Source organism: Hylobates moloch, unplaced genomic scaffold (assembly GCF_009828535.3).
Source record: "Hylobates moloch isolate HMO894 unplaced genomic scaffold, HMol_V3 SCAFFOLD_6, whole genome shotgun sequence".
In the NCBI taxonomy this organism is placed as follows: domain Eukaryota; kingdom Metazoa; phylum Chordata; class Mammalia; order Primates; family Hylobatidae; genus Hylobates; species Hylobates moloch.
In genome coordinates this window covers 88,813,686-88,835,907 of record NW_026652281.1, presented here as the reverse complement: position 1 = coordinate 88,835,907, position 22,222 = coordinate 88,813,686, and the positions used below count along the sequence as shown (strand labels likewise).

At 36.7% G+C, this 22,222-nt stretch overlaps 1 protein-coding gene across 11 annotated transcripts in view; it reads right to left on the bottom strand.

The window, feature by feature from the left end:
• CHD9 (chromodomain helicase DNA binding protein 9) overlaps positions 1-22,222 on the bottom strand; it is a 282,887-nt gene that overhangs the window by 160,917 nt on the left and 99,748 nt on the right. For all 11 annotated transcript variants that reach the window (XM_058440975.1, XM_032157338.2, XM_058440973.1 and 8 more), the window contains one exon: positions 11,265-12,880. In XM_058440975.1, coding sequence (XP_058296958.1) covers positions 11,265-12,716 — 1,452 coding nt within the window. In that variant the 5' untranslated portion in view covers positions 12,717-12,880. The remainder of the gene's footprint in view (positions 1-11,264; positions 12,881-22,222) is intronic.

The following is a 22,222-nucleotide window of genomic DNA, read 5'->3' as shown; positions in this document are numbered from 1 at the left end:
TGAACGTTTGTTTTTTTGCTGCTGTGAGTAAAAGGCAGTTAGGTACCATAGAATGTATAATAAATTTAGAGCCAAGTTTCTACTAAACCATTAGTAGCTATCTACATTAGAGGTCACTTTTTCTCTCAACACCTCAAATCTGTAAATTCCACAAAATAATACCAACTTTTATATTAACATATCTGTATATATTCCAATGTACTACTAAAAAACTCAAATAATGTGGGTAAAACCACTTTTAAAAATATTGTGCAGGCTAGCTACGGTGGCTCACGCCTGTAATCTCAGCACTTTGGGAGGCTGAAGCAGGTGGATTCCCTAAGGTCAGGAGTTCAAAGCCAGTCTGACCAACAAGGTGAAAACCCCGTCTCTGTTAAAAATACAAAAATTGGCTGGGAATGGTGGCAGGCGCCTGTAGTCCCAGCTACTTGGAAGGCTGAGACAGGAGAATTGTTCAAACCGGGGAGGTGGAGGTTGCAACGAGCTGAGATCGCGCCACTGCACTCCAGGCTAGGGGATGGAGCGAAACACCGTCTCAAAAAAATAAAAATAAAAATAAATAAATAAAGCAAATGTTATTACTATTTCTAATTCTAATTATACTCAATGTTTCCTATATTATTTTTAAAAATTACTTCCAAAATCTTACTTTCACTTAATGTAATTAGGGGGAAAAATCCTAGGAAATTTATCTTACAATATAATCTTCTAAGAATATCTGTCTACGTGACCAATAATCCTTTTTTTAACAAAAATCTCATAAAAGTTGAACCCCATTGCACATTTTTGTAAGAGTTTTGCAATAATTTGTAATAAATATAGGTAGAATAGAAACTAAAAAGAGAAGGGTCCACTTTCTTGGCACTGTCATTTACAAAAGCAATTGGACCTTAGATAGCTATATATGATATGTATATATGATACACATTATATTATGTATATAATATGTATTTGAAGAATCAGATAATTACAGATTGTCAAATGCCACGAAACAAAGAGCTAAGCTAGAAACTTAGAGGAACACCTTCTTTAAGTACAACGAAAATAAATCTTGTTTGTAAATTACTCATTACAAATCACTAAGCTAGAGGGCTAAGAGAAAGTGCTAGAAACCACTGTCAACTGGAAATGAATCAGAAATGAAAAGAGAACATCTCTGAAATTATAATACAGAACAATAGGAAAGTAGGATAATTTTCTCTTAATCATCTCTGCAACCTCAGTGCCTGGCATAGTTTCTTACATATGGCAGACATCTAATAAATACTGAACAAACAGAAGTGCTAAAAAGGCAACATTTCTAAAACACAGATGTTATTTAAAATTCAGTCATTCAAATGTATATACAATTTATACCTACATTTGACAAGGTACAGTAAAGTTACATTTTTAAACACTAAACACAGAGATAAAAAATTTATAGACATTAAAATTGACACATACAAAACTAAAAATTATTTCTCAATAACCAAAGACAACCAGGTACAATTGTATTTTATAATATGGCCTATTAAATATGTATCTGTCCATAGTGTGGGTACTGCTGTCACTTCTGATCAGCTTTGAACACTACACAGTTTGATCTAGGAAAGGAACATGCTAACTAGTTATGTGACAGCAAGCAAGTCATGATCTTTCTAACCCTGTTTATTCTTTGCATACGAGGAGAGAGTAAAACCATGTCCAGGTCAAATAGTCTATGAATCCATGAAATGGTCATTGTAAACCTGTACTGTTTTCAGGCATACAAACACACACTTATGTAGGAAAAACAGCTCTCAAAGATTATCCTCTTTCCATAATTTGTAAGGTATTCCTTGCATAGTAAATGTGCAAGGTATTTGCATAGTTGACCAAAGCAAATGACCAGATTTTATTTAACAAGAAACTGCAGTCCATGCTTCCTAACTATATCCACATCATACTGTATTAAAACATTTCCTTAATTTAAAATCATTTCAGTCCAATTACCCAAATAGACAAACCTTGTCATCCATACTTATTTCAAAATAGCTTTGTATTAATGTTACAATAATAGGAACAAATTTGATGACTCTGTAGGTCCTAACAAATTATCTTAAATTTCATATATTAATAATGATAAGTAAGTGACTGAGTAGTCCTAAGGTATCTGGGAATGTACCTCCTAAATACAATTAAATACAACAAAATTTTGTGAGACCTATTTTGAAGTTTGGCTTCAGTCTCACATTCTTCATATACTGCACTAATCCACAAATTTCTCACCAACAGCTGGGTTTTTCACACTCCTGGAATTTACTTTCCGTTCACCTCTTACCCTTAAGTATGCATGCTAGAGGTCAATAGCCTTAAAGCTAATGTTAACAACTGGAATTTCTGTTACTCTGATTCCTGACAGGCAGTACAAAGCTTAACTCTTCTACAATATACTACATAGTTTAATAACTGGATGTATTTCAGAACTAGCTAATATTCTATAATTTCCCAGTTAAAATAGAACATTTTAATACAGAAGATCTGACAGAAATAACAAAACCAAGAACTAGTCCATTTTAAGTGAAAAAACAACTGAAAGAAATTCCTAGACAGAATTTCTATTTTATGCTTTGGCTTAGTCAGACAATTAGGAATTTTGAAACTTTTGTAAGTAATACCATGCCAAATGCATAAAGATTTAAACAAATTCTGAAAAATAGAGGGATGGTACCTTATAAAAGTTTTAATTATTCAAGGAGACAATCTAAATATTTTATAAGTCATTTTTCTTCTTTTTGCTTAGGGCAAAAGTAGAGTGACAAGTTTTTTAATTGTGCATATATCTGATGCTTTTTTGACTTAGGAAAAGGTACCATTTTTTAAAATAGTATGCTATAACTAAAGTACCTTAGAAAGAAAAACAGCAAATAGCTTGGGTGTGAGCAAACTACAGCAAATTCTTTGCTTTAGTTTTATATAGGTTTTCCTTTTATAATAACTAATATATATAAAATTAACTCTGCTTAAGATGATTTTCAAATATCTAATGTATTTCAATCGAATACATTAAGTCAGGGTAATTCCTGGAGGTATCAAAAATAACTGTCAAAAATGTAAACATGACGAGTTAATGGGTGCAGGAAATCAACATGGCACATGGATACATATGTAACAAACCTGCACATTGTGCATATGTACCTTAAAACCCTAAAGTATAATAAAAAAAAATTAAAAAAATTAAAAAAAAATGTAAACATGTGAGACCTCCCTTTAAAATTATTTTCATCTTGTTCCAACAGAGCATTCTACCACCACCACCATTAACTTCTGGGGTGGGGGGAATGAAAAGATCCATGTAATTAAAGTTTTTGAGTCTTGCTAAAATACATTCCATCTATCTGGAAAATTTATTCATCTGTAACAAATAATTTCCTGACATAACTGGATAGTGGAGGACTTGTCATGTGTTTACCTTTCTTCATCTTTTGTAATTGCCACTCAGGAGCTAAATAGGCAATATGAATGTTACATCCTATAATAAAACCTAAAATTACAACCATAGAATCTTAAGAGTTGAAATAACCTTCCAATTTAGTCCATTTTTCACCTGCTACAGAAATTCTTTCTGTGACATATCTAAGCTATTCCATCTCCCTGCTTTCAGTGAAGAGCTTTATTTCAAACTTCTTCCTTAAATTAAATGACAATCTGCTTTTCTGTGACTTCTACTTACATGGCCTAATAATGACCTCTAAAGTCCTTCAAAATATTTGAAGATAATTATTGGATTTACCTTTAGGGCATTTGTTGCTATCGTCTTACACATAATCTTATAAAAAATGTCAAAACATCGCTGGGAGTGGTGGCTCATGCCTGTAATCCCAGCATTTTGGGAGGCCGAGGCGGGCAGATCAGTTGAGGTCAGAAGTTCGAGATCAACCTGGGCAACATGGCGAAACCCCATCTCTACTGAAAATACAAAAAAGTAGCCAGGCATGGTGGTGCATGACTGTAATCCCAGCTACCTGGGAGACTGAGGCACAAGAATCACTTGAACCTGGGAGGTGGAGGTTGCAACGAGCTGAGATTGCGCCACTACATTCCAGCCTGGGCGACAGAGCGAGACTCTGTCTCAAAAACAACAACAACAACAACAACAACAACAACAACAACAACAACCCCCCCCCCAACAAAAAACAAAAAACAAAGTCAGAACACTTCTTAGTTTTTTTTGTTGTTATTTTTTGTTTTTTGAGACGGGGCCTTACTCTATCACCCAGGCTGGAGTGCAATGGCACAATCCTGGCTCACGGCAGCCTCAACCTCCTGGGCTCAAGTGATCCTCCTGCCTCAGCCTCCTAAGTAGCTAGGACTACAGGTGCACACCATCACTCCCAGCTAATAAAAAAAATACATATTTGTATAGTCAGGATCTCACTGTGGTTTCTCAGGCTGGTCTTGAATTCCTGACTTCGAGTGATCTTCTTGCCTCCATCTCCCAAAGTGCTGGGATTACAGGTGTGAGCCACCACACCTGGCCTAGTTGAGTTTTTTTGTTTGTTTTCTTTTGGCATTGGTTTTTCCTCTGCTAATAGATAAACTATTGTGAATATAGCCAGAAAACATGAGAGGCATGGTCTTTGCCACTTAAAGATTCTAAAGCCAGTTTTTAATTTTTCAATGGCAGAAGAGGGAAGAAATCATTTAGTACATTATTGTTAAATATCACAATGTATTAATATGCTTTTAAGTAAAGTGAAAGTTGTTAAGATCAGAAATAATGGAGTCAAATTGGGTTTGAATCCAGTGCGGCCATTTACTGGCTGTGTGACTTGGGGTTTATTACTTAATTTATCTGGATCTCAGTTTCCAACCATGTAAATTGAAGGAAAAAAAATCATATCCAAATAAAAGGATGGTTGTGATGGATCAATGTGATAACATATGTTAAGTATTCAGAACAGTGCTTGGCACAATGTAAATGTTATATGTCTTACCTATTCTAATTTTTTATTACTATGCTTCTACTTTAAATTCAATTATTACAGTAATATATGCAATAAAAATATGAAGATATTTTAATCACCTTGATTCAGATTTTTCCAGATCTCAGTAATAACCTTACTTTTATATGGAACTTTAGCAACATTACAATGGTTGCTAAACCATTACAAATTATTCAGCCACTCAAAATCATTTTTAGAAAAATAATGCCATGGAAAATGTATGCAACATATTCATTGGAAGGTTAAAAAGCAATTTGCCACAAGGTGTGAACTATATGATCTCAATTTTGTTTCTTAAAAATTCAAAAATATCGGCCAGGCACAGTGGCTCACGCCTGTAATCCCAGCAGTTTGGGAGGCCAAGGCAGGCGGTTCACCTGAGGTCAGTAGTTGAAGACCAGCCTGACCAACATGGAGAAACCTTGTCTCTACTAAAAATACAAAATTAGCTGGGCGTGGTGGCGCATTCCTGTAATCCCAGCTATTTGGGAGGCTGAGGCAGAAGAATTGCTTGAAACTGGGATGTGGAGGTTGTGGTGAGCCAAGATCGCACCATTGCACTTTAGCCTGGGCAACAAAAGTGAAACTCCATCTCAACAAAAAATAAAAAATTAAAAATATGTATATGGGAAATGGAAAAAGGACAAACAAGAGATCTCACTGGAATCTTACATAACACAACAGCAACAGTGATTATCTTTTGGTAATAATATTACAAATGACTTATTCTTCACATTGTTTTTGATATGGACCATTTTTTTTTTATAACAACCATTTATTAAATTTGTCAGGCACCTTGGTAGGTTGAGGTGGGAGGATTGCTGGAGGCCAGAAGCTTGAGTCCAGCCTGGGCAACAAAGTGAGACCTTGTCTCCACAAAAAATAAAAAAAGTTAGCCAGGCTTGGTGGCTCACTACAGGGGAGGCTCAGGCAGGAGAACTGCTTGAGTCCAGGAGATGGAGGCTGCAATGAGCCATGATCACACCCCACTGCACTCCAGTCTGAGTGACAAAGACCCTGTCCCCCACCAAAAAAAAAAAGCCTTACATGGGCTGCTCAAACCTATCTTTCTTTTAAAAGTTTTTTTTTAAGTTTATAAGTAATGTAAATTTCTCTATCTTTAGGAAAAGAAATAATAAATCAAGGTAATAAAGTACAAAATCTATCAAAATACAAAAGGCAATAAAACATTATGTATGAGTATATCTTAAAATTCTATTTCCTATTTTCAATGCCAGTTCTGCCATCCCTCATAACATGTCTCACTTACATAGAACTTTTACACTAAACTTAATTTACAAACATTGAGAGATCACACAGTGCTCCACATGTTATTTCCACTTCACAAATAAGACAAAAACTAAAGATTCTGCTATAAAGACAGCAGAAAATATTTGTCATGAGAGCAATAAAAAGTTCAGAGTATTATTCTCTCAAAATTCCTTTGGTCCAAAAATTAGAGATGATAAATAAGCTAGTATTTTCCCTACGTTATGTCTTGTACATACTTACATTTGGAAACACTTGCTATAGATTCTCACTTTTTTTCTTTTGTCTTCCTCCTCCCAACAACCCCACTATTCTCCATCTCCCTCTGGCCTCTCTTCCCACTGTGTCCTGGCTCCTCTCTCTTTTCTAAGCAGTAAAATTCTAGAGTCAAATCAGCAATATTCACTGTTGTTAACAATTGACACATACTTTAGCGTACGCTGAGATATTTGAAGTGATATCTACAATCACCCCACTATAGTTGGGAAATTTAAAAAAGCAAGGCTGGGTCAGGCACGGTGGCTCACACCTGTAGTCCCACCATTTTGGGAGGCTGAGGTGGATCACTTGAGCTCAGGAGTTCGAGACCAGCCTGGCCAACATGGCAAAACCCCATCTCTACAAAAAAATACAAAAATTAGTGAGGCATGGTGGTACGTGCCTGTGGTGCCAGCAGCTTGGGAAGCTGACGCGGGAGGATCGCTTAAACCCAGGAGGCAGAGGTTGCAGTAAGCTGAGATCTACCACTGCACTCCAACCAGGGTGACAGAGCGAGACCATCTCAAGAAAAAAAAAAGAAAGAAAAAAGCAAGGCTTATAAATAGTCTTTAAATATTCAATATTCTCACTAAAGCATTCTAGAATTCTAAATAGAGTGTCATCCATGGTTTTTTAAACAGTAGGTTAAAGAATGTCTTGTTTTGGCTCTAACAAAATGTACCTCAAAATTATTTTTCATAAACTAAAAAATTATGCCACTTCATTATGTTTAAATCTGTTAACTTCTATACACATGTAGTGATGTTAATTTAGTCTAAAGTGAAATTACTACAATTAAGAGAGTTAAAGAAGCCCAATAAAGAACCCAGAAAAAAATTTCTTTCCATAGAACCTGTGGAAGCATCATAATAATATAAGAACTCTTTATTAATATAACATTTCAGCTGTGTAGTACTTTAACTATACAGAACATGCAAAAATTATATAGGCAAAAAAGTCTATGCTCTGTCAAAATTTGTCATGAATTCCACATATTAAATCATTTGCATTTCATATATTTAAGATGTGTGACCTATAATTCAGTACATATAAAACTGATATGCAACATACAATAATCATGATAATCCTCGCTACCAATCCATCTCTCTTTTTCACTCTCACAATCAACAAATCCCAAATATCACTGTTTAAACTAAGAAGTAATAGGAAACTTGAGAAAAGAGTTTTTTTCTTTTTCTTTTTTTTTGAGACAGCGTCTCACTATTACCCAGGCTGCTAAGTGGAGCAACACAATCACAGCTCACTGCAGCCTCAAACTCCCAGGCTCAACTCATCCTCCTGTCTCACCCTCCCAAAGTGTTGGGATTACAGGCGTAAACCATGGCACCTGGTCGAGAACAGACTTTCTTTTCTTTTTTCGTTTTGAGACAGAGTCTTGCTCTGTTGTCCAGGCTGGAATGCAATGGCGTGATCTCGGCTCATCAGAACCTCAGCCTCCCAGGTTCAAGCGATTCTCCTGCCTCAGCTTCCCAAGTAGCTGGGATTACAGGCATGCGCCACCATGCCCAGCTAATTTTTGTATTTTTAGTAGAGATGGGGTTTCGCCATGTTGGCCAGGCTGGTCTCGAACTCCTGACCTCAAGTGATCTACCTGCCACGGCCTCCCAAAGTTCTGGGATTACAGCTGTGAGCCACTGTGGGCTGAGAATAGACTTTCAATAAGTCAAAAAAGTATTCCAAACGAACTGCCCTTTATCAGTTTTTGGACATGTGAAAAAAGAACAAGTTAACAAAACAAAACAAAACAAAACTGAAACAAAAAAGTGAGTGACTTAAAACTGTATTTATCAGTGTAGAATAAGATGATTTATGAAAGGTTGGTTAAGGTAGGTCTGAAAATAACTTCTCTCAGATGGAGTGCTCTCTATCTACGTGCTAGCATTAGAGACTGCTTTAGTTATTTATAATTATCCTCCATTCATTCCAAATCTATAAAAAGGAGTCCTTACTACTTTTTAAAGCCCGGGAAACATGTTTAGAAATGCATTAATTAAAAAACAAAACAAAAACAACAAAAAAAAATGAATCAAAATGATAACGTCTTAGAAGAATAAAATGTTTAAAAATAAATCAATAAGCTCTCGTAATTTCAAGTATACACTGGACAAAAATGATTGGTCAAACTAGTCAGAAACCTACATACAAAGTAGATAGATGCACCTAAGTTCAATCAGTGGAGAGTTTTCCCAGGGTCCTTCTGAGATGCTTGATCTTCCTCCAGTAGAGGGAGCAAAATCACAATACTCAACTCATGTCACAAAAAGAGGGGGAGATGGAGGGTTTATAAGTGTCTTTTAAATATTTCTACATCTCCCTAGACATTTCAAAAAATGTGCTGAAATATTGTTCTGAAATAGAACTAAAGTGGCCGGGCATGGTGGCTCACGCCTGTAATGCCAGTACTTTGGGAGGTCGAGGCCGGTGGATCACCTGAGGTCAGGAGTTCAAGACCAGAGATCAGCCTGGCCAACATGCTGAAACCCCGTCTCTACTGAAAATACAAAGATTAGCTGGGCATAGTGGCACACGCCTGTAATCCCAGCTACTCAGGAGGCTGAGGGAGGAGAATCACTTGAACTTGGGAGGCGGAGGTTGCAGTGAGCGGAAATTGTGTCAGTGCACTCTAGCCTGGGAGACACAGTGAGACTCCTTCTCAAAAAAGGAGAAAAGAAATAGAACTAAAAGTCAATCCAATGGGAAAGACAAAGATTTTTTCTTTTTCAAATACTTCAAGGCTTTAAAATGAAAAATGGATCCCTAAATATTTAATTTCAAGAACTTTGGTATATTTCATTGGCCACAGAATCTCACAGGTAACCAAGGTATTGAAGCATTTTATGAATCCTTAATTTAACAAGAGAATTTTCAAAAACATAAAATATTACATTAATTATTATAAAAGTAATGTATTCACCACAAAATTGTAGAAAGTAAGGGAAAAACTGCACTACTTAAACCTATTTTCTTCTGGTATTTTTTTCATATGCAAATTTTCTTTTTTTCTCAGAGACAGGGTCTGATTCTAATGCCTAGACTGGCAGTGGTGTGATCATGGCTTACCTCAGCCTGAAACTCCTGGGTTTGAGCTATCTGCTCACCTCAGCCTCTTGAGTAGCTGGGACTACGGGAGTGCACCCTCATACCTGGCTAATTTTTTTTTAAATGTATTTACTGTAGAGACAGAGTATCGTTACATTGCCCAGGCTGGTCTGGAATTCCTGGCCTCAAGCAATCCTCTCACCTCAATCTCCCAAAGTGCTGGGATTACAGGCATAAGCTAACATAACTGGCCCATATACATATTTTCATACCACTATGAAAAAAAGTATAATTAATAAATACACTTAAGACTGGGCAGAGTGTCTCATGTCCATAATCCCAGCACTTTGGGAGGCCGAGGAGACTGGACTGGTTGAGCACAGGAGCTCGAGATTAGCCCAGGCAACATGACAAGATCACATCTTTACAAAAAATACAAAAAATAGCCAGGCATGGTGGCACGTGCCTACAGTCCCAGCTACCCAGGAGGCTGAGGCAGGAGGATCACCTGAGCCCAGGGAGGTTGAGGCTGCAGTGAGCCCTGATGGTGCCACTGCACTTCAAACTGGGTGATAGAGTGAGACCCGTCTCAAAAGAAAAATCCAAAAAAACAAAAAAAGTATTAATTTCTAACTATATGCTAGGCATAGTCTAAGCATGTTTACATGTTACAAATCTATTAATCCTTTCCAAAGCCCTATTAGCTGGATCCTATTATTATTTCACATTTTAAAGATGAGGAAAAGGAGACGCACAGAAATCTAAGTCAAAGTCACCCAATTAGTAAGTAACAGGACCCACGATTCTAAACCAGGTAGTCTGGTACCAAAGGCCACACTCTTAACCTTGCTTTACTGTGATCTTAATTTTGAATTACGCTCTTTTCCCCAACATTAACATATTCTCAATGTTAGTGTTCAAAATCTTTTTAGTGCCTATGGTCTATTGTGATTACAATAATGAGCTATGCTTTTTTCAGCTGTCCCTTGTAAGTATACTAAGATAAATATCTTTGGGTATATACTTCTGCTATGTTTCGGTTATTAAAATGGAGAATTTTTATACTCTTTAATCTAGTACCAAATTGCTTTTCAAAATATTTGCATCAATTAACAAAGCCATGTAGGTACCAATTTCACCATAAATTTGCCAGCATTAAGCATTAACATTTAACATATTTTTCTAATAGGTAAAAATGAAACCATTCTAAATTGAATTTTTATTATTAAAGCTGCATATTATTCTGGTTTAATTTCCTTTTTGTGAATTTCAGCTTATGTGCTTTATCTAGTTATCAACTGAGATCTTAAAAGTTTGCTAATTTATAAAGCTTTTTATAGGAATATTAACTCAACGTTAATTCTATTTGCAATAAAATTTTCCCAGTCTGGTTTTTCCCTTTTAATTATGATTATTAAGTTGTTTTTGATAAAATAACTTTCTCTCTAATGTATCCATAAACATCACAAAAGATGTCTTAACACCTTATAATTTTCTAAATATAGAAGTTAATCTATTGCTTTGAGCATATCAGTGAATCACTTTCAATACAAGACTTGTAAAACAATATAAACCTCTATCAAAATACGTATGTTCACTTAATGGAATTACCAAGTTTGAGAAATCTTGACTATGTCTCATATAAAATTAACCCAATGACTAACAGTTCACCCTACCCCCAAATCTCCAAAATACAGGCAAAGAGCTACATACCTGTCGCTGTAAACATAGGTGATTTCTGTCATGGAAATGCTGATGATTAGAAAATGATGAATGCCAACTCCGAGCCTGACTTTGCAACTGAGTCTGAGCCATATCAGAAGGCCGTGTTACAAGATGCGAAGTAAACTGCCGATCAAGGTCATGATCTAAAATGTGACTTGAATTATCTTGTCCGAATGTTGACTCATCAAAGTGAGGAAGAAGACCCTCCTGAAGGAGGTCCTCGGGGTCAAGTCCTGTGAATGGCTCAGTTTGAGATTCCACTTGATGAAGTAAATTCTCTTCTAAAGATGAAAAGCCATTAGTTTCTACATGATCATTGAAATGGCCCATTTGAGTTCCTGAGTCAACAGGATCTGGGAAGTTCATGTGCACAGGAGATAATTTTGAATTGCTATAATTACCCTGAGGATGTGATGAATGCAATATTTGGAAATTATTTGAATTCAATGATGTATTGGGGTTTAGGATATGCTGAGTAGATTCTTGCTTGATTCCTCTATGAGGTGAAAAGGAATTACTTCCAGTAAAATCAGATAAAGTCTGATTTGTATGATTAGATGCAAGAACTGCAGAGGACTGAAGTAGACTGTTTGGTGATATATGATTACTGGAAAAGGAATAATGTGAAGAAAATTGCTGTGAATTACTGACAGAACAAGAAGTCATATTTGGGGAAGGTCCATTAAAATTTCCTTCTTGATGATTGCTACACTTGTGGAAGTGTGCTGAAGGATTCGACGTTTGAGAAAATTGCTGCATTGAAATAGACTGTTGTGAATTAGATGCATTAGTCATTTGTGGTGGGTGGTTAACGTTGACTCTATGTGGACCAGAAACATTCATAAAATTTTTAGAGTGGCTAAGAGAATTCTGCCCTGGGTTGAGATTATTTCTGTTTTGTTGTGAGCGTAGTGAAGTGCACTGTGTTTGTTGTTCATTGGCCTGAAATAAGGCAAAGTCATGGTGTGCCACAAAGCTTTTATTTTGATGCATAGAGTGTGAATGTCCTTGTTGGTGAAAAGGAGATCCATTTTGATTTGAAATGCTAGTAGCTGTCTGATGGCCCCACATTGGACTGCCATCTGATACATCTGGAAACAAACCATTGGGTTGGTTTTGGGGATGGATTGGAGAACAATTAAACTGAGAGTGTGGAGATAACACATGTTCAGCTGGGCTACCAAAAGCTTGATTAACATGGTGAAATTTTATTGAATCAAATTGATTTAACTGTTCAAAATCAGTCATCTTCTGATGTGTTGGAGTACCTTGAACATGGTTTAGTGAATCTATGTGCAACGGTTCAAATTCTGCACCCAAATTCAATTCATCAACTAGTGAAACAGGTCCTGGTTGTACAAATGCATCATCTGACAAACCTTCTAAGGTCTCACCAAAAAGATTGGCATCATCAAAAAAGTCCATCATTGGATCTGTCATCTTGAAAATTCTGTAACAATCCGGGCTGTTCACTACAGATGGAGTATATTCAGCTTCTCTATAGTAGATATTATTGGATCATTTCCGAAGGTCATCAACTAATCCAAAACAGGTCAATATTCATTATTGCTCTAAATAATGACATGTCATGAAGTGTCAAAATCCTAGAAAAAAAGGAACAAAAACAATAAAGAGAAATTAAGTACTGATACATGCTACAACAAAAATGAACTCTGAAAACATTATGCTAAGTGAAAGAGGTCACAAAAAACCACGTATTTTATGACTCAATTTATATAAAATGTCAAAAGTAGGCAAGTATATATATAGAGAAAATAGATTAGTGGGTCACCTAGAGCTGGTGGCATGGTGGGTGGGTAGAAGGACTGGTGATTGGTGAGTGTTAGCTGCAGGTTATGGGATTTCTTTTGGGGGTAATGAAAATGCTCTAACATTGGTTATGGTAATGGATAAACAACTCTGAGTATGCTAAAAGCCACTAAATATACACTTTAGATGAATGAATTGTATGGTATCTGAATTATATCTCAATAAAGCTACTTTAAGAATAAAACTTATATAAGTAAAATTATTTTGAAACTTCTAATTTTCTGTTGTATCTTTTAGATAAGGAGGATCACTTGAGCCTAGGAGTTTGGGCAACAAGTGTGACACCCATCTCAGAAAAAAATTTTAAAACTACTCGGCCATGGTGGTGTGTACCTGTAGTCTCAGCTACCTGGGAGGCTGAGGTGGGAGGACTGCTTGAGCCTGAGAGATTGAGGCTGCAGTGAGCCATAATTGTGCCACTGCACTCCAGCCTAGGCAACAGAATGAGACACTGTCTCAAAAAACAAAAACAAAAACAAAAACTGATTTTATTCAACCTAATTACCAACTAATTTTACTTGGCAAGTATTTGCAAGGTAGATCTTTCAGAGAAAAAATTAAGTAGGTGAAGTTACTCTGGATGATTTAAGTTACAGTGGAAGTCTATGTCTTCTCAAAGAAAATATTTTATCTATCTAATACAACTTTGAAACTTACAACAATGTTAAAATAAGCTAGTAATATAAGTAAAAATTAAGCGCTGGAAAAATTTTAAAATAAATAAGAACTCTAGAGTAGACATATTTTTAAATGACTCAGGAAAAAAATTTTTTTTGAGACAGGGTAAGCTATCAAGATCATTTTAATCAATCAAAATTTAAAACTTCAAAATTTACTGAAATGATTTTTACTGACTATCACAAATGACAACTCTAGAACAGGGATCCTGAAACCCCAGGCTGCAGATGGAATGGGTGCGTGGCCTGTTAGAAACCAGGCTGCACAGCAGGAGGTGAGCAGCAGGTCGGCCAGCATTACTGCCCAAGCTCCGCCTCCTGTCACATCAGCGGCAGCATTAGATTCTCATAGCAGCCTGAACCCTATCGTGAACTGCACGTGTAAGTGATCTAGGCTGTGCTCCCTTATGAGAATCTAATTAATGCCTGAGGTGGAACAGTTTCATACTGAAATCATCTCCCTCCATCCACCACCCCCTACTTCCCTACCCCATCCACGAAACCAATCCTCGGTGCCAAAAAGGTTGAAGACTACTTCTCTAGAAGATGCACAGTATCATCCACAAAGCTCCTTATTATTAGGAACCTGAAGAAATATAAAAACTAAAGAATCAACAAAAAACCCTCTGCCTATCCTACATACTTGATACAATGATTAAGTGATACAACGCATATTAAAATGTTTTCCATACAAAAGCAAGATGTTTTTATAATCAGTAATAATAGCAAGTGATGCTTGGTTTGAGGAAGAGTCAGCTTTAGAATGTCACAGCTCAGGAAATATTAGTAAAACATTAGTGAAATTTGAAAATTTAAATTTAGGATATCTAGAATTCTTACTTTTTATCAAAAAATTAGGAAGCCCAGATACTTTTGAGTAATAAATATCAATTGAAAGGGTATTAATATTAAATTAATATAAATTCAATATTGTCCCTTAATTATTTAGGGCTAGCCCTTTAAAAGGTAACAAGAACTGATTAACTCTGTATCCAGTAAGGATTAAAGCAGGTAAGGACTTGTACTCTTTCCATTCAGTTGTACAGTCATTATTTGATCTGATCTCCCCTTTCCTGGGCACCTTACCAGCTAGCATATAGATACTCACATGCCAGAATAACTGTGTTTCCTACCTACAAGCTGAAGTATTTCTGATCAGCTTTCTTCAATCATATCACAAATAAATCTGAAAACTGGCAAGGTGCAGTGGCTCACATCTGTAATCCTAGCACTTTGGGAGGCTGAAGTGGGAGGAATGCTTAGGCCCAGGAGTTCGAGACCAGCCTAGGTAACAAAATGAGACCCTTGTCTCTACAAAAAATAAAAAATAAAAAAAAAATTAGCCAGGCATGGTGCATTCCTGTAGTCCCAGCTATTTGGGTGGCTGAGGTGGGAGGATCGCTTGAGCCTGAGAGATTGAGGCTGCAGTGAGCCATGATTGAGCCACTACACTCTAGCCTGGGTAACAGAGAGAGACCGTCTCCAAAACAGACAAACAAACAAAAAAACAAGGAAATTACTTTTAAAAAGTTTCCTCCACTATTTTAGATTTAAGTTGGAAAATGTTTGATTCTTGTAATAAGCAATAAAATATTAAAACTCTCCTTCCTCTGCCTTCCTTCCCCACCTACTTGCCTACTCAAAGGCACTGCCCCAGTAATTCTTTCTTCTCTCTTCTGAGTCATCAATTTGTCCCATTCTCATCTGTATACAAACAAGCTGTTATTTCTCTCATCTTCAAATATCCCCTCTCTTGATCCCATTTATTATCCTTTCAATTTCCTCCCCCTTCTTTCTTCCTCTTTACAACAAACTTGAGAAATCTGTTTAGGTTTATTGTCTTCAATTTATTTGTTGTCATTCTCTCTTGAAATCCAGTTTTATTCCCATCATCTCACCAAACTGACCTGAGGGCATACGGACCTTCACATAACAAAATACAAGGGTAGTTTTTCACGTTTCATCTAACACTACCTATCAGCAGCATTTGATGTAGTTATCATGGAATCCTCCTTGAAACACTTAACTTCATTTAATTGTTATATATGATATTCACTTGGTTTCTCTCCTACTTTTCTGAGTGTTCATTCTCATTCTCTTTTTACAGATTTCAATCTACAAATGTTGGAGGACTCCAACCTCTTCTCTTTTCTATCTATAATCACTTCCAAGGTGATTTCATCCAATCTCAAGGTTTTAAATAAAATCTCTATACTGGCAATTCCCTAACTTACATCTATTAATTATATATCACTACCTTAAATCTAGACCCATTTACTTAAACTACTTGACTTCTCATCTTGGACACCTGATTGGCAACTAACAGTCTGCTATTTACCTTGCCCTGTTTCAAAACAGTGATCTCATTAAAATGCAAGTTAATACAGGGCACTCCTCTGCTCATAACCCTCCAATGACTCTTTATGTCACTCACATGAAAAACTGAAATCCTTACTATGACTTGTAAGCACGGCCCTGCACCACCACCAGAACAGCTCTCTGCCCTCACCTCTGGCTGCACTTCTCTCTTGCTCACCCCCTTGCTTCAGCCACAATGGCCTCTTCAGGTCACTAAAAAGCCAAGCATGAGAGAGTGATGTAAGCAAAATGACAGAGTAGACAGCTCCGAACACCTGTCTCTCCACAGAAACACCAAAAACAAGCAGGAAGTGTCAGAACCAACTTTATCAGAACTCTGGAAAACAGCCAAATATTTATAACAAACAAGAGAATGCTTGAAAGAAAATACTCCTAGCATTCAAGGAAATCTGTATTAAAACACTGGCTAAACATAAACCTAAGTAATAGGGGCTTCAGTAACCTCAGACAACAACCAATATAGTCACTACAGAAAATAGTTTGAAAAGTGTCTAAATGAATGACTCCAGACTTCAACAATCAAGAAGAGCAAATGCTAAGGGAGCGGGTAAATCTTATTTCTGAAGTTAACACATCACATTATCAAATGGTCTGGCTTTCTCACACACATACGTACACACACACGTGTGTATGTGCACCCCTGCCCACAATCACACACACACACACACCCTGAAAGCATACAAAGAATAAGAAAGCCCATCCACAGGAAGAAAAAAGTTGACGGAAATTGTCCCTTAGAAAGTCCATTAGATTTGATGGTCAAAAACTTGAAATCAAGTGTCTTAGATATGATCAAAGAGCTAAAGGAAACCATGGCCCAAGAATGAAAGTAAACCAGGAAAACAGCATATGAACAAAATAAGAATATCAATACAGAAATATAACATCTTAAAAGTAACAAAATAGAAATTCTAGAGCTGAAAAGTATAACACCCCAAATAAAAAATTCATTATCATGGTTCAACAGGAGATTTGAGCAAACCAAAGAAATAATCAGCAAACTTGAAGACTTGAAGATAGAAGAATTGAAATTACCAGATTCTCCAATATGAAGATCACAAAGAAAAAATAATGAAGAGGCTGGACGTGGTGGCTCACGCCTGTAATCCCAGCACTCTGGGAGTCTAAGGCGGGTGGATCACCTGAGGTCAGGAGTTCGAGACCAACATGGCCAACATGGTGAAACCCCGTCTCCACTAAAAAAATATAAAAACTAGCTGGGCATGATGGCAGGCGCCTGTAATCCCAGCTACTTGGGAGAGGCTGAGGTAGGAGAATTGCTTGAACCCGAGAGGCAGAGTTTGTAGTGAGCTGAGATCATGCCACTGTACTCCAGCCTGGGTGACAGAGCGAGACTCCATCAGAAAAGGACAGGACAAGGAAAGGAAAGGGAGGGGAGGGGAGGGAAAAGAAAAAGAAAAAGAAAAAGAAAAATGAAGAAGAAAAGTGAACCAAGCCTAAAAAAACCTATGAGACAACATCAAGAGAATAAAATATACATTGTGAGCATCCCAGAAGGAGGAGAGAGAGAAAAGGGCAGAAAAACTATTTGAGGAAATAATAGCCCCAAACTCCCCAAATTTGATGAAAGACATTAATCTACATATCCAAGAAGCTCACCAAACTCCACGGAGGATAAATTCTAAGAGATCACATCGTAACACATTATAGTCAATTTGTCAAAAGACAAAGAGAATCTTGCAAGTGGCAAGAGAAAAAAGACTCATCAAGTACATGAGGGCCTCAACAAGATACAGTGGATTTCTCATCAGAAACCATGAAGGCCAGAGGTGCTGACATGAAATATTTGAAGTGCTGAAAGAAAAAAACTGTTGACTAAGAATTCTATGCAAAAAGCTACTTTTTAAGAATGAAGAGAAATTAAGACCCATGCAGATAAACAAAAGCTAAAGGAGTTTGTTATTAGTAGAGCTGCCCTAAAAGACATGATTAAGGGAATAATCCATTAGGATAAAATGAAAGGACACTAGAGAGTATCTTGAAGCCACATGAAGAAACAAAGAATGCTGCTAAAGGTAATTATATAGGTAAATATAAAAGCCAGCATTATTGTACCTTTGGTATGTAATGCCTTTTTAAAAAATGCGATCCTAAAGGCAAATAAATAACCCATTTAAATTTCTGTTAATGAGCACACAATGTAGACAGATGTAATCTTTGATAATAACAACAGAAAGGTGAAGAGACAGATGTTTAGGAGCAGAGCATGTGTATACCACTGAAACTAACTTGGCATTTAAAATACATTGTTATAACTTTTGTTAATTATAATCCGCAACATAACCATTAAGGAAATAACTAAAAAATATACGGAAAAGGAAAGAAGTAAATAAAAATGGCATGCTACAAAAAAAAAAAAAACTAAACATAAGAAATTGGCAGTAATGGATGAATTAAGGAAAAAAGAGCATACAAGACATTAAAAAGCAAAAAGCAAAATAACAGAAGTATGTTTTCTTTATCAATAATTACTTTAAATGTAAATGAATGAAATTTTCTACTTAAAAGGAAAAGATTAGCAGAATGGATAAAAGTGAAAACAAAAACATAATCCATCTTATATACTGTTTACAAGAGGTTCACTCTAAATACAAAGTCACAGCAGGATAAAAAACAACAAATGAGAAGATACATTCCATAAAAACAGTAACCAAAAGAGAGCTGGGATATTAGTATCAAACAAAATACTGTAAGTAAAAAAAGGTTACAAGAGGGCCTTGCACAGTGACTCATACCTGCTGCAATCCCAGCACTTTGGGAGGCTGAGGTAACAGTATTGCTTGAGGCCAGGAGTTCAAGACCTGCCTGGGAAACACAGTAAGACCCCATTTCCACACACGCAAAAAATATATATTTTTAAATTAGCCGGTGTGATGGTGCACACCTATAATCCTAGCTAACTGGGAGGCTGAGGCTGGAGGATCTCCTGAGCCCAGGAGTTGGAGGTCACAGTGAATTATGATTGTGCCACTGCACTTCAGCCTGAAAAAAAAAAATGGCTGGGTACGAGAGAGAGAGAGAAAGGTTACAAGAGACAAAGGACATTACATACTGATGAAAGAGACTCAACCTACCAATATGATATAACAATTATAAACACGTATGCACCTAACAGACCCACAAAATTTATGAAGTAAAAATACACAGAATTGACGGGAAAAACAAACAATTCTACAATATAGTTGTAGAAAGTTCTACAATAGTCGGAGACTTAAATATCTCATTTTCAATAATGGACAGACCAACCAGACAGAAAATCAATAAAAAAAGAGGACTTGAACAACACTACAAACCAATTAGACCTAACATACATATACAGACACTCTACCCAACAATAGCAAAATATACATTCTTCCAGAGTGCAGATGAAACATTCTCCAGGATTGGCCATATGGTAGGCCACAAAACAATTCTTAAAACATTTTAAAATATTACAAGTATACAAACTGTCCTCTCTGACTCCAAAGGAATAAATCTAAATATCGATAACAGAAGCCAAATTAGAAAAATCACAAATATGTAAAAATTAAACAGCACACAATCAATAGGTCTAAGAAGAAATAACGAGGAAAATTAGAAAATACGCAAGTGAAAATTGAAACGCAATATAGCAAAACTTATCAGACCCAGTGCTTATCAAAGCAATGCTCTGAGGGAAAGTTATACCTGTGAACAACTACATTTTTAAAAGATACATCTTAAATTAATAACCTAATTGTACCCCTAAGGAAATAGAAAAGCAAACTAAACCCAAAGGTAGCAGAAGATAATAAAAAGGCAACCCACAGAATTCAAGAAAGTATTTGTAAATCATATATCTGATAAGGGTTTAATATCCAGAATTTTTAAAGAACTCCTACAACTCAGTATCAGAAAGACAACCCAATTTAAAAATGGACAAAGAACTTCATTAGGTATTTCATCAAAAAAGATACAGGAATGTCCAAGGAGGACATGAAGACACTCAACATCAGTCATTAGGGAAACACAAATAGAAATCACAATGAGATATCACTTCACACCTACTAGGAATGGTATAAAAAATAAACAAGTGTTGGAGAAGATGTGAAGAAATTGGAACCCTCATACATTTCTCGTAGGAATGTAAAATGGTATAGCCACTGTGGAAAACAGTGTGGTGGCTCCTCAAAAAGTTAAACAAGCCAGACGGGTACATGTGTGCCTGCAGTCCCAGCTACTCAGGAGACTGAGGCAGAAGGACTGCTTGAGCCCAGGAGGCCAAGGCTGCAGTGAGCTGACTGCGCCACTGCACTACTGCCTAGGTGACAGAGTGAGACCCTGTGTCTAAAAAACAAAAACAAACAAAAAACTAAATAAGCAAAATTTTATATATTTTCTTGGAGGCGGAGTCTCACACTGACACCAAGACTGGAGTGCAATGGTGTGATCTTGGCTCATTGCAACCTCTGCCTCCCGGATTCAAACCATTCTCCTGCCTCAGTCTCCCGAGTAGCTGGGATTACAGGCGCTCACCACCATGCCCAGGTAATTTTTTTTTGTATTTTTAGTAGACACAGGGTTTCACCATGTTGGCTAGGCTGATCTTGAACTCCTGACCTCAGGTGATCCACCCACCTCAACCTCTCCAAGTGTTGGGATTACAGGCATGGGCCACTGCGCCTGGCCTAAATCAGTAAACATTTAAAAAAGCTAAACAGAGAATTACTTTATGACCCAGCAATATCACTCCTAGGTACATACTATTCACCAAAAGCAACTGAAAATAGGGACTCAAACAGAACCTGTACATGAACACTCATAGCAGCATTATTCACAATAGACAAAAGCTGGAAACAATCCAAGTGTCCATCAACAGATATTTATAATAGAATCTTACTCAGCCATAAAAAGTAATAAAATTTTGATACATGCCACAACATGGATGAACCCTGAGGACACTATGTTCAGAGATATTAGCAGTCAGACACAAAGCAAATATTATGATTCCACTTATATGAAGTATTTAGAATAGGAAAATTCACAGACAGAAGGTACATAAAACTAAATTAGAGGTTACTGGGGCTAGAGGAAAGGGAGAGTAGAAGTTATTTGGTAATGGGTACAGTGCCTTGAGATGATAAAAAAATGGCAACAGGTAGTGGTGATGGTTGTACAACACTGTGAATGAAGTTGATGCCACTGCACTGTATACTTGACAGTTAAAGTAGCACATTTTGTCATATGGATCTTACAATTAAAAATAATCTTGAAAACCAGGAATATATGTTCTTCCAGGACTCTGTATTTACTGTTCCCTCTGCTCAATATACCGTTCCTTCATTACAGTAAGTTTTCTCAAAAGTGACATTCCTAGTGAGGCCTTTCCTGATCGCCCTTTCTAAAATGTCATTATTTCCCTCTCCAATGCTTCATACTCCCCCTTCCTTGCTTTATTTTTCTGACTTAGTACTAGCTAACATTCTATAGTTTACATATTATCTTAAAGCCTATGCTCCCATAAAATTTAAGTCAGTAATTTTTATATGATGTATCCTTAGTATCTACTAAATAGTAGCACACAGTATCAGATAATAAGTATTTATTCATGAAAATGACAAACTTTTTTTGGTGGGGGAGAGGGAATGCTACGTAAGGCAGAAACTGGATTTAAAAAAATATTTTGTGAAACTTTAAAAAAAAATAGCAACGGTGATTATTTGGACATTGAGTTTATGGCCCATTAAAAAACCTTTTTTAATGTGGTAAAATACGTGTAACAAAAGTGACCATCCTAACTTTTTTTTTTTTTTTGAGACCGTCTCACTCTGTCCCCCAGGCTAGAGTGCAGTGGTACGATCTCAGTTCACTGCAACCTCTGCCTCCCAGGATCAAGAGATTCTCGTGCCTCAGCCTCCCAAGTAGGGGGGTTACAGGCATGTGTCACCATACCTAATTTTTGTATTTTTTTGTAGAGATGGGGTTTCGCCATGTTGGCCAGGCTGGTCTCAAACTCCTGGCCTCAAGTGATCCACCCGCCTCAGCCTCCCAACATGCTGGGATTACAGGCATGAGCCACCG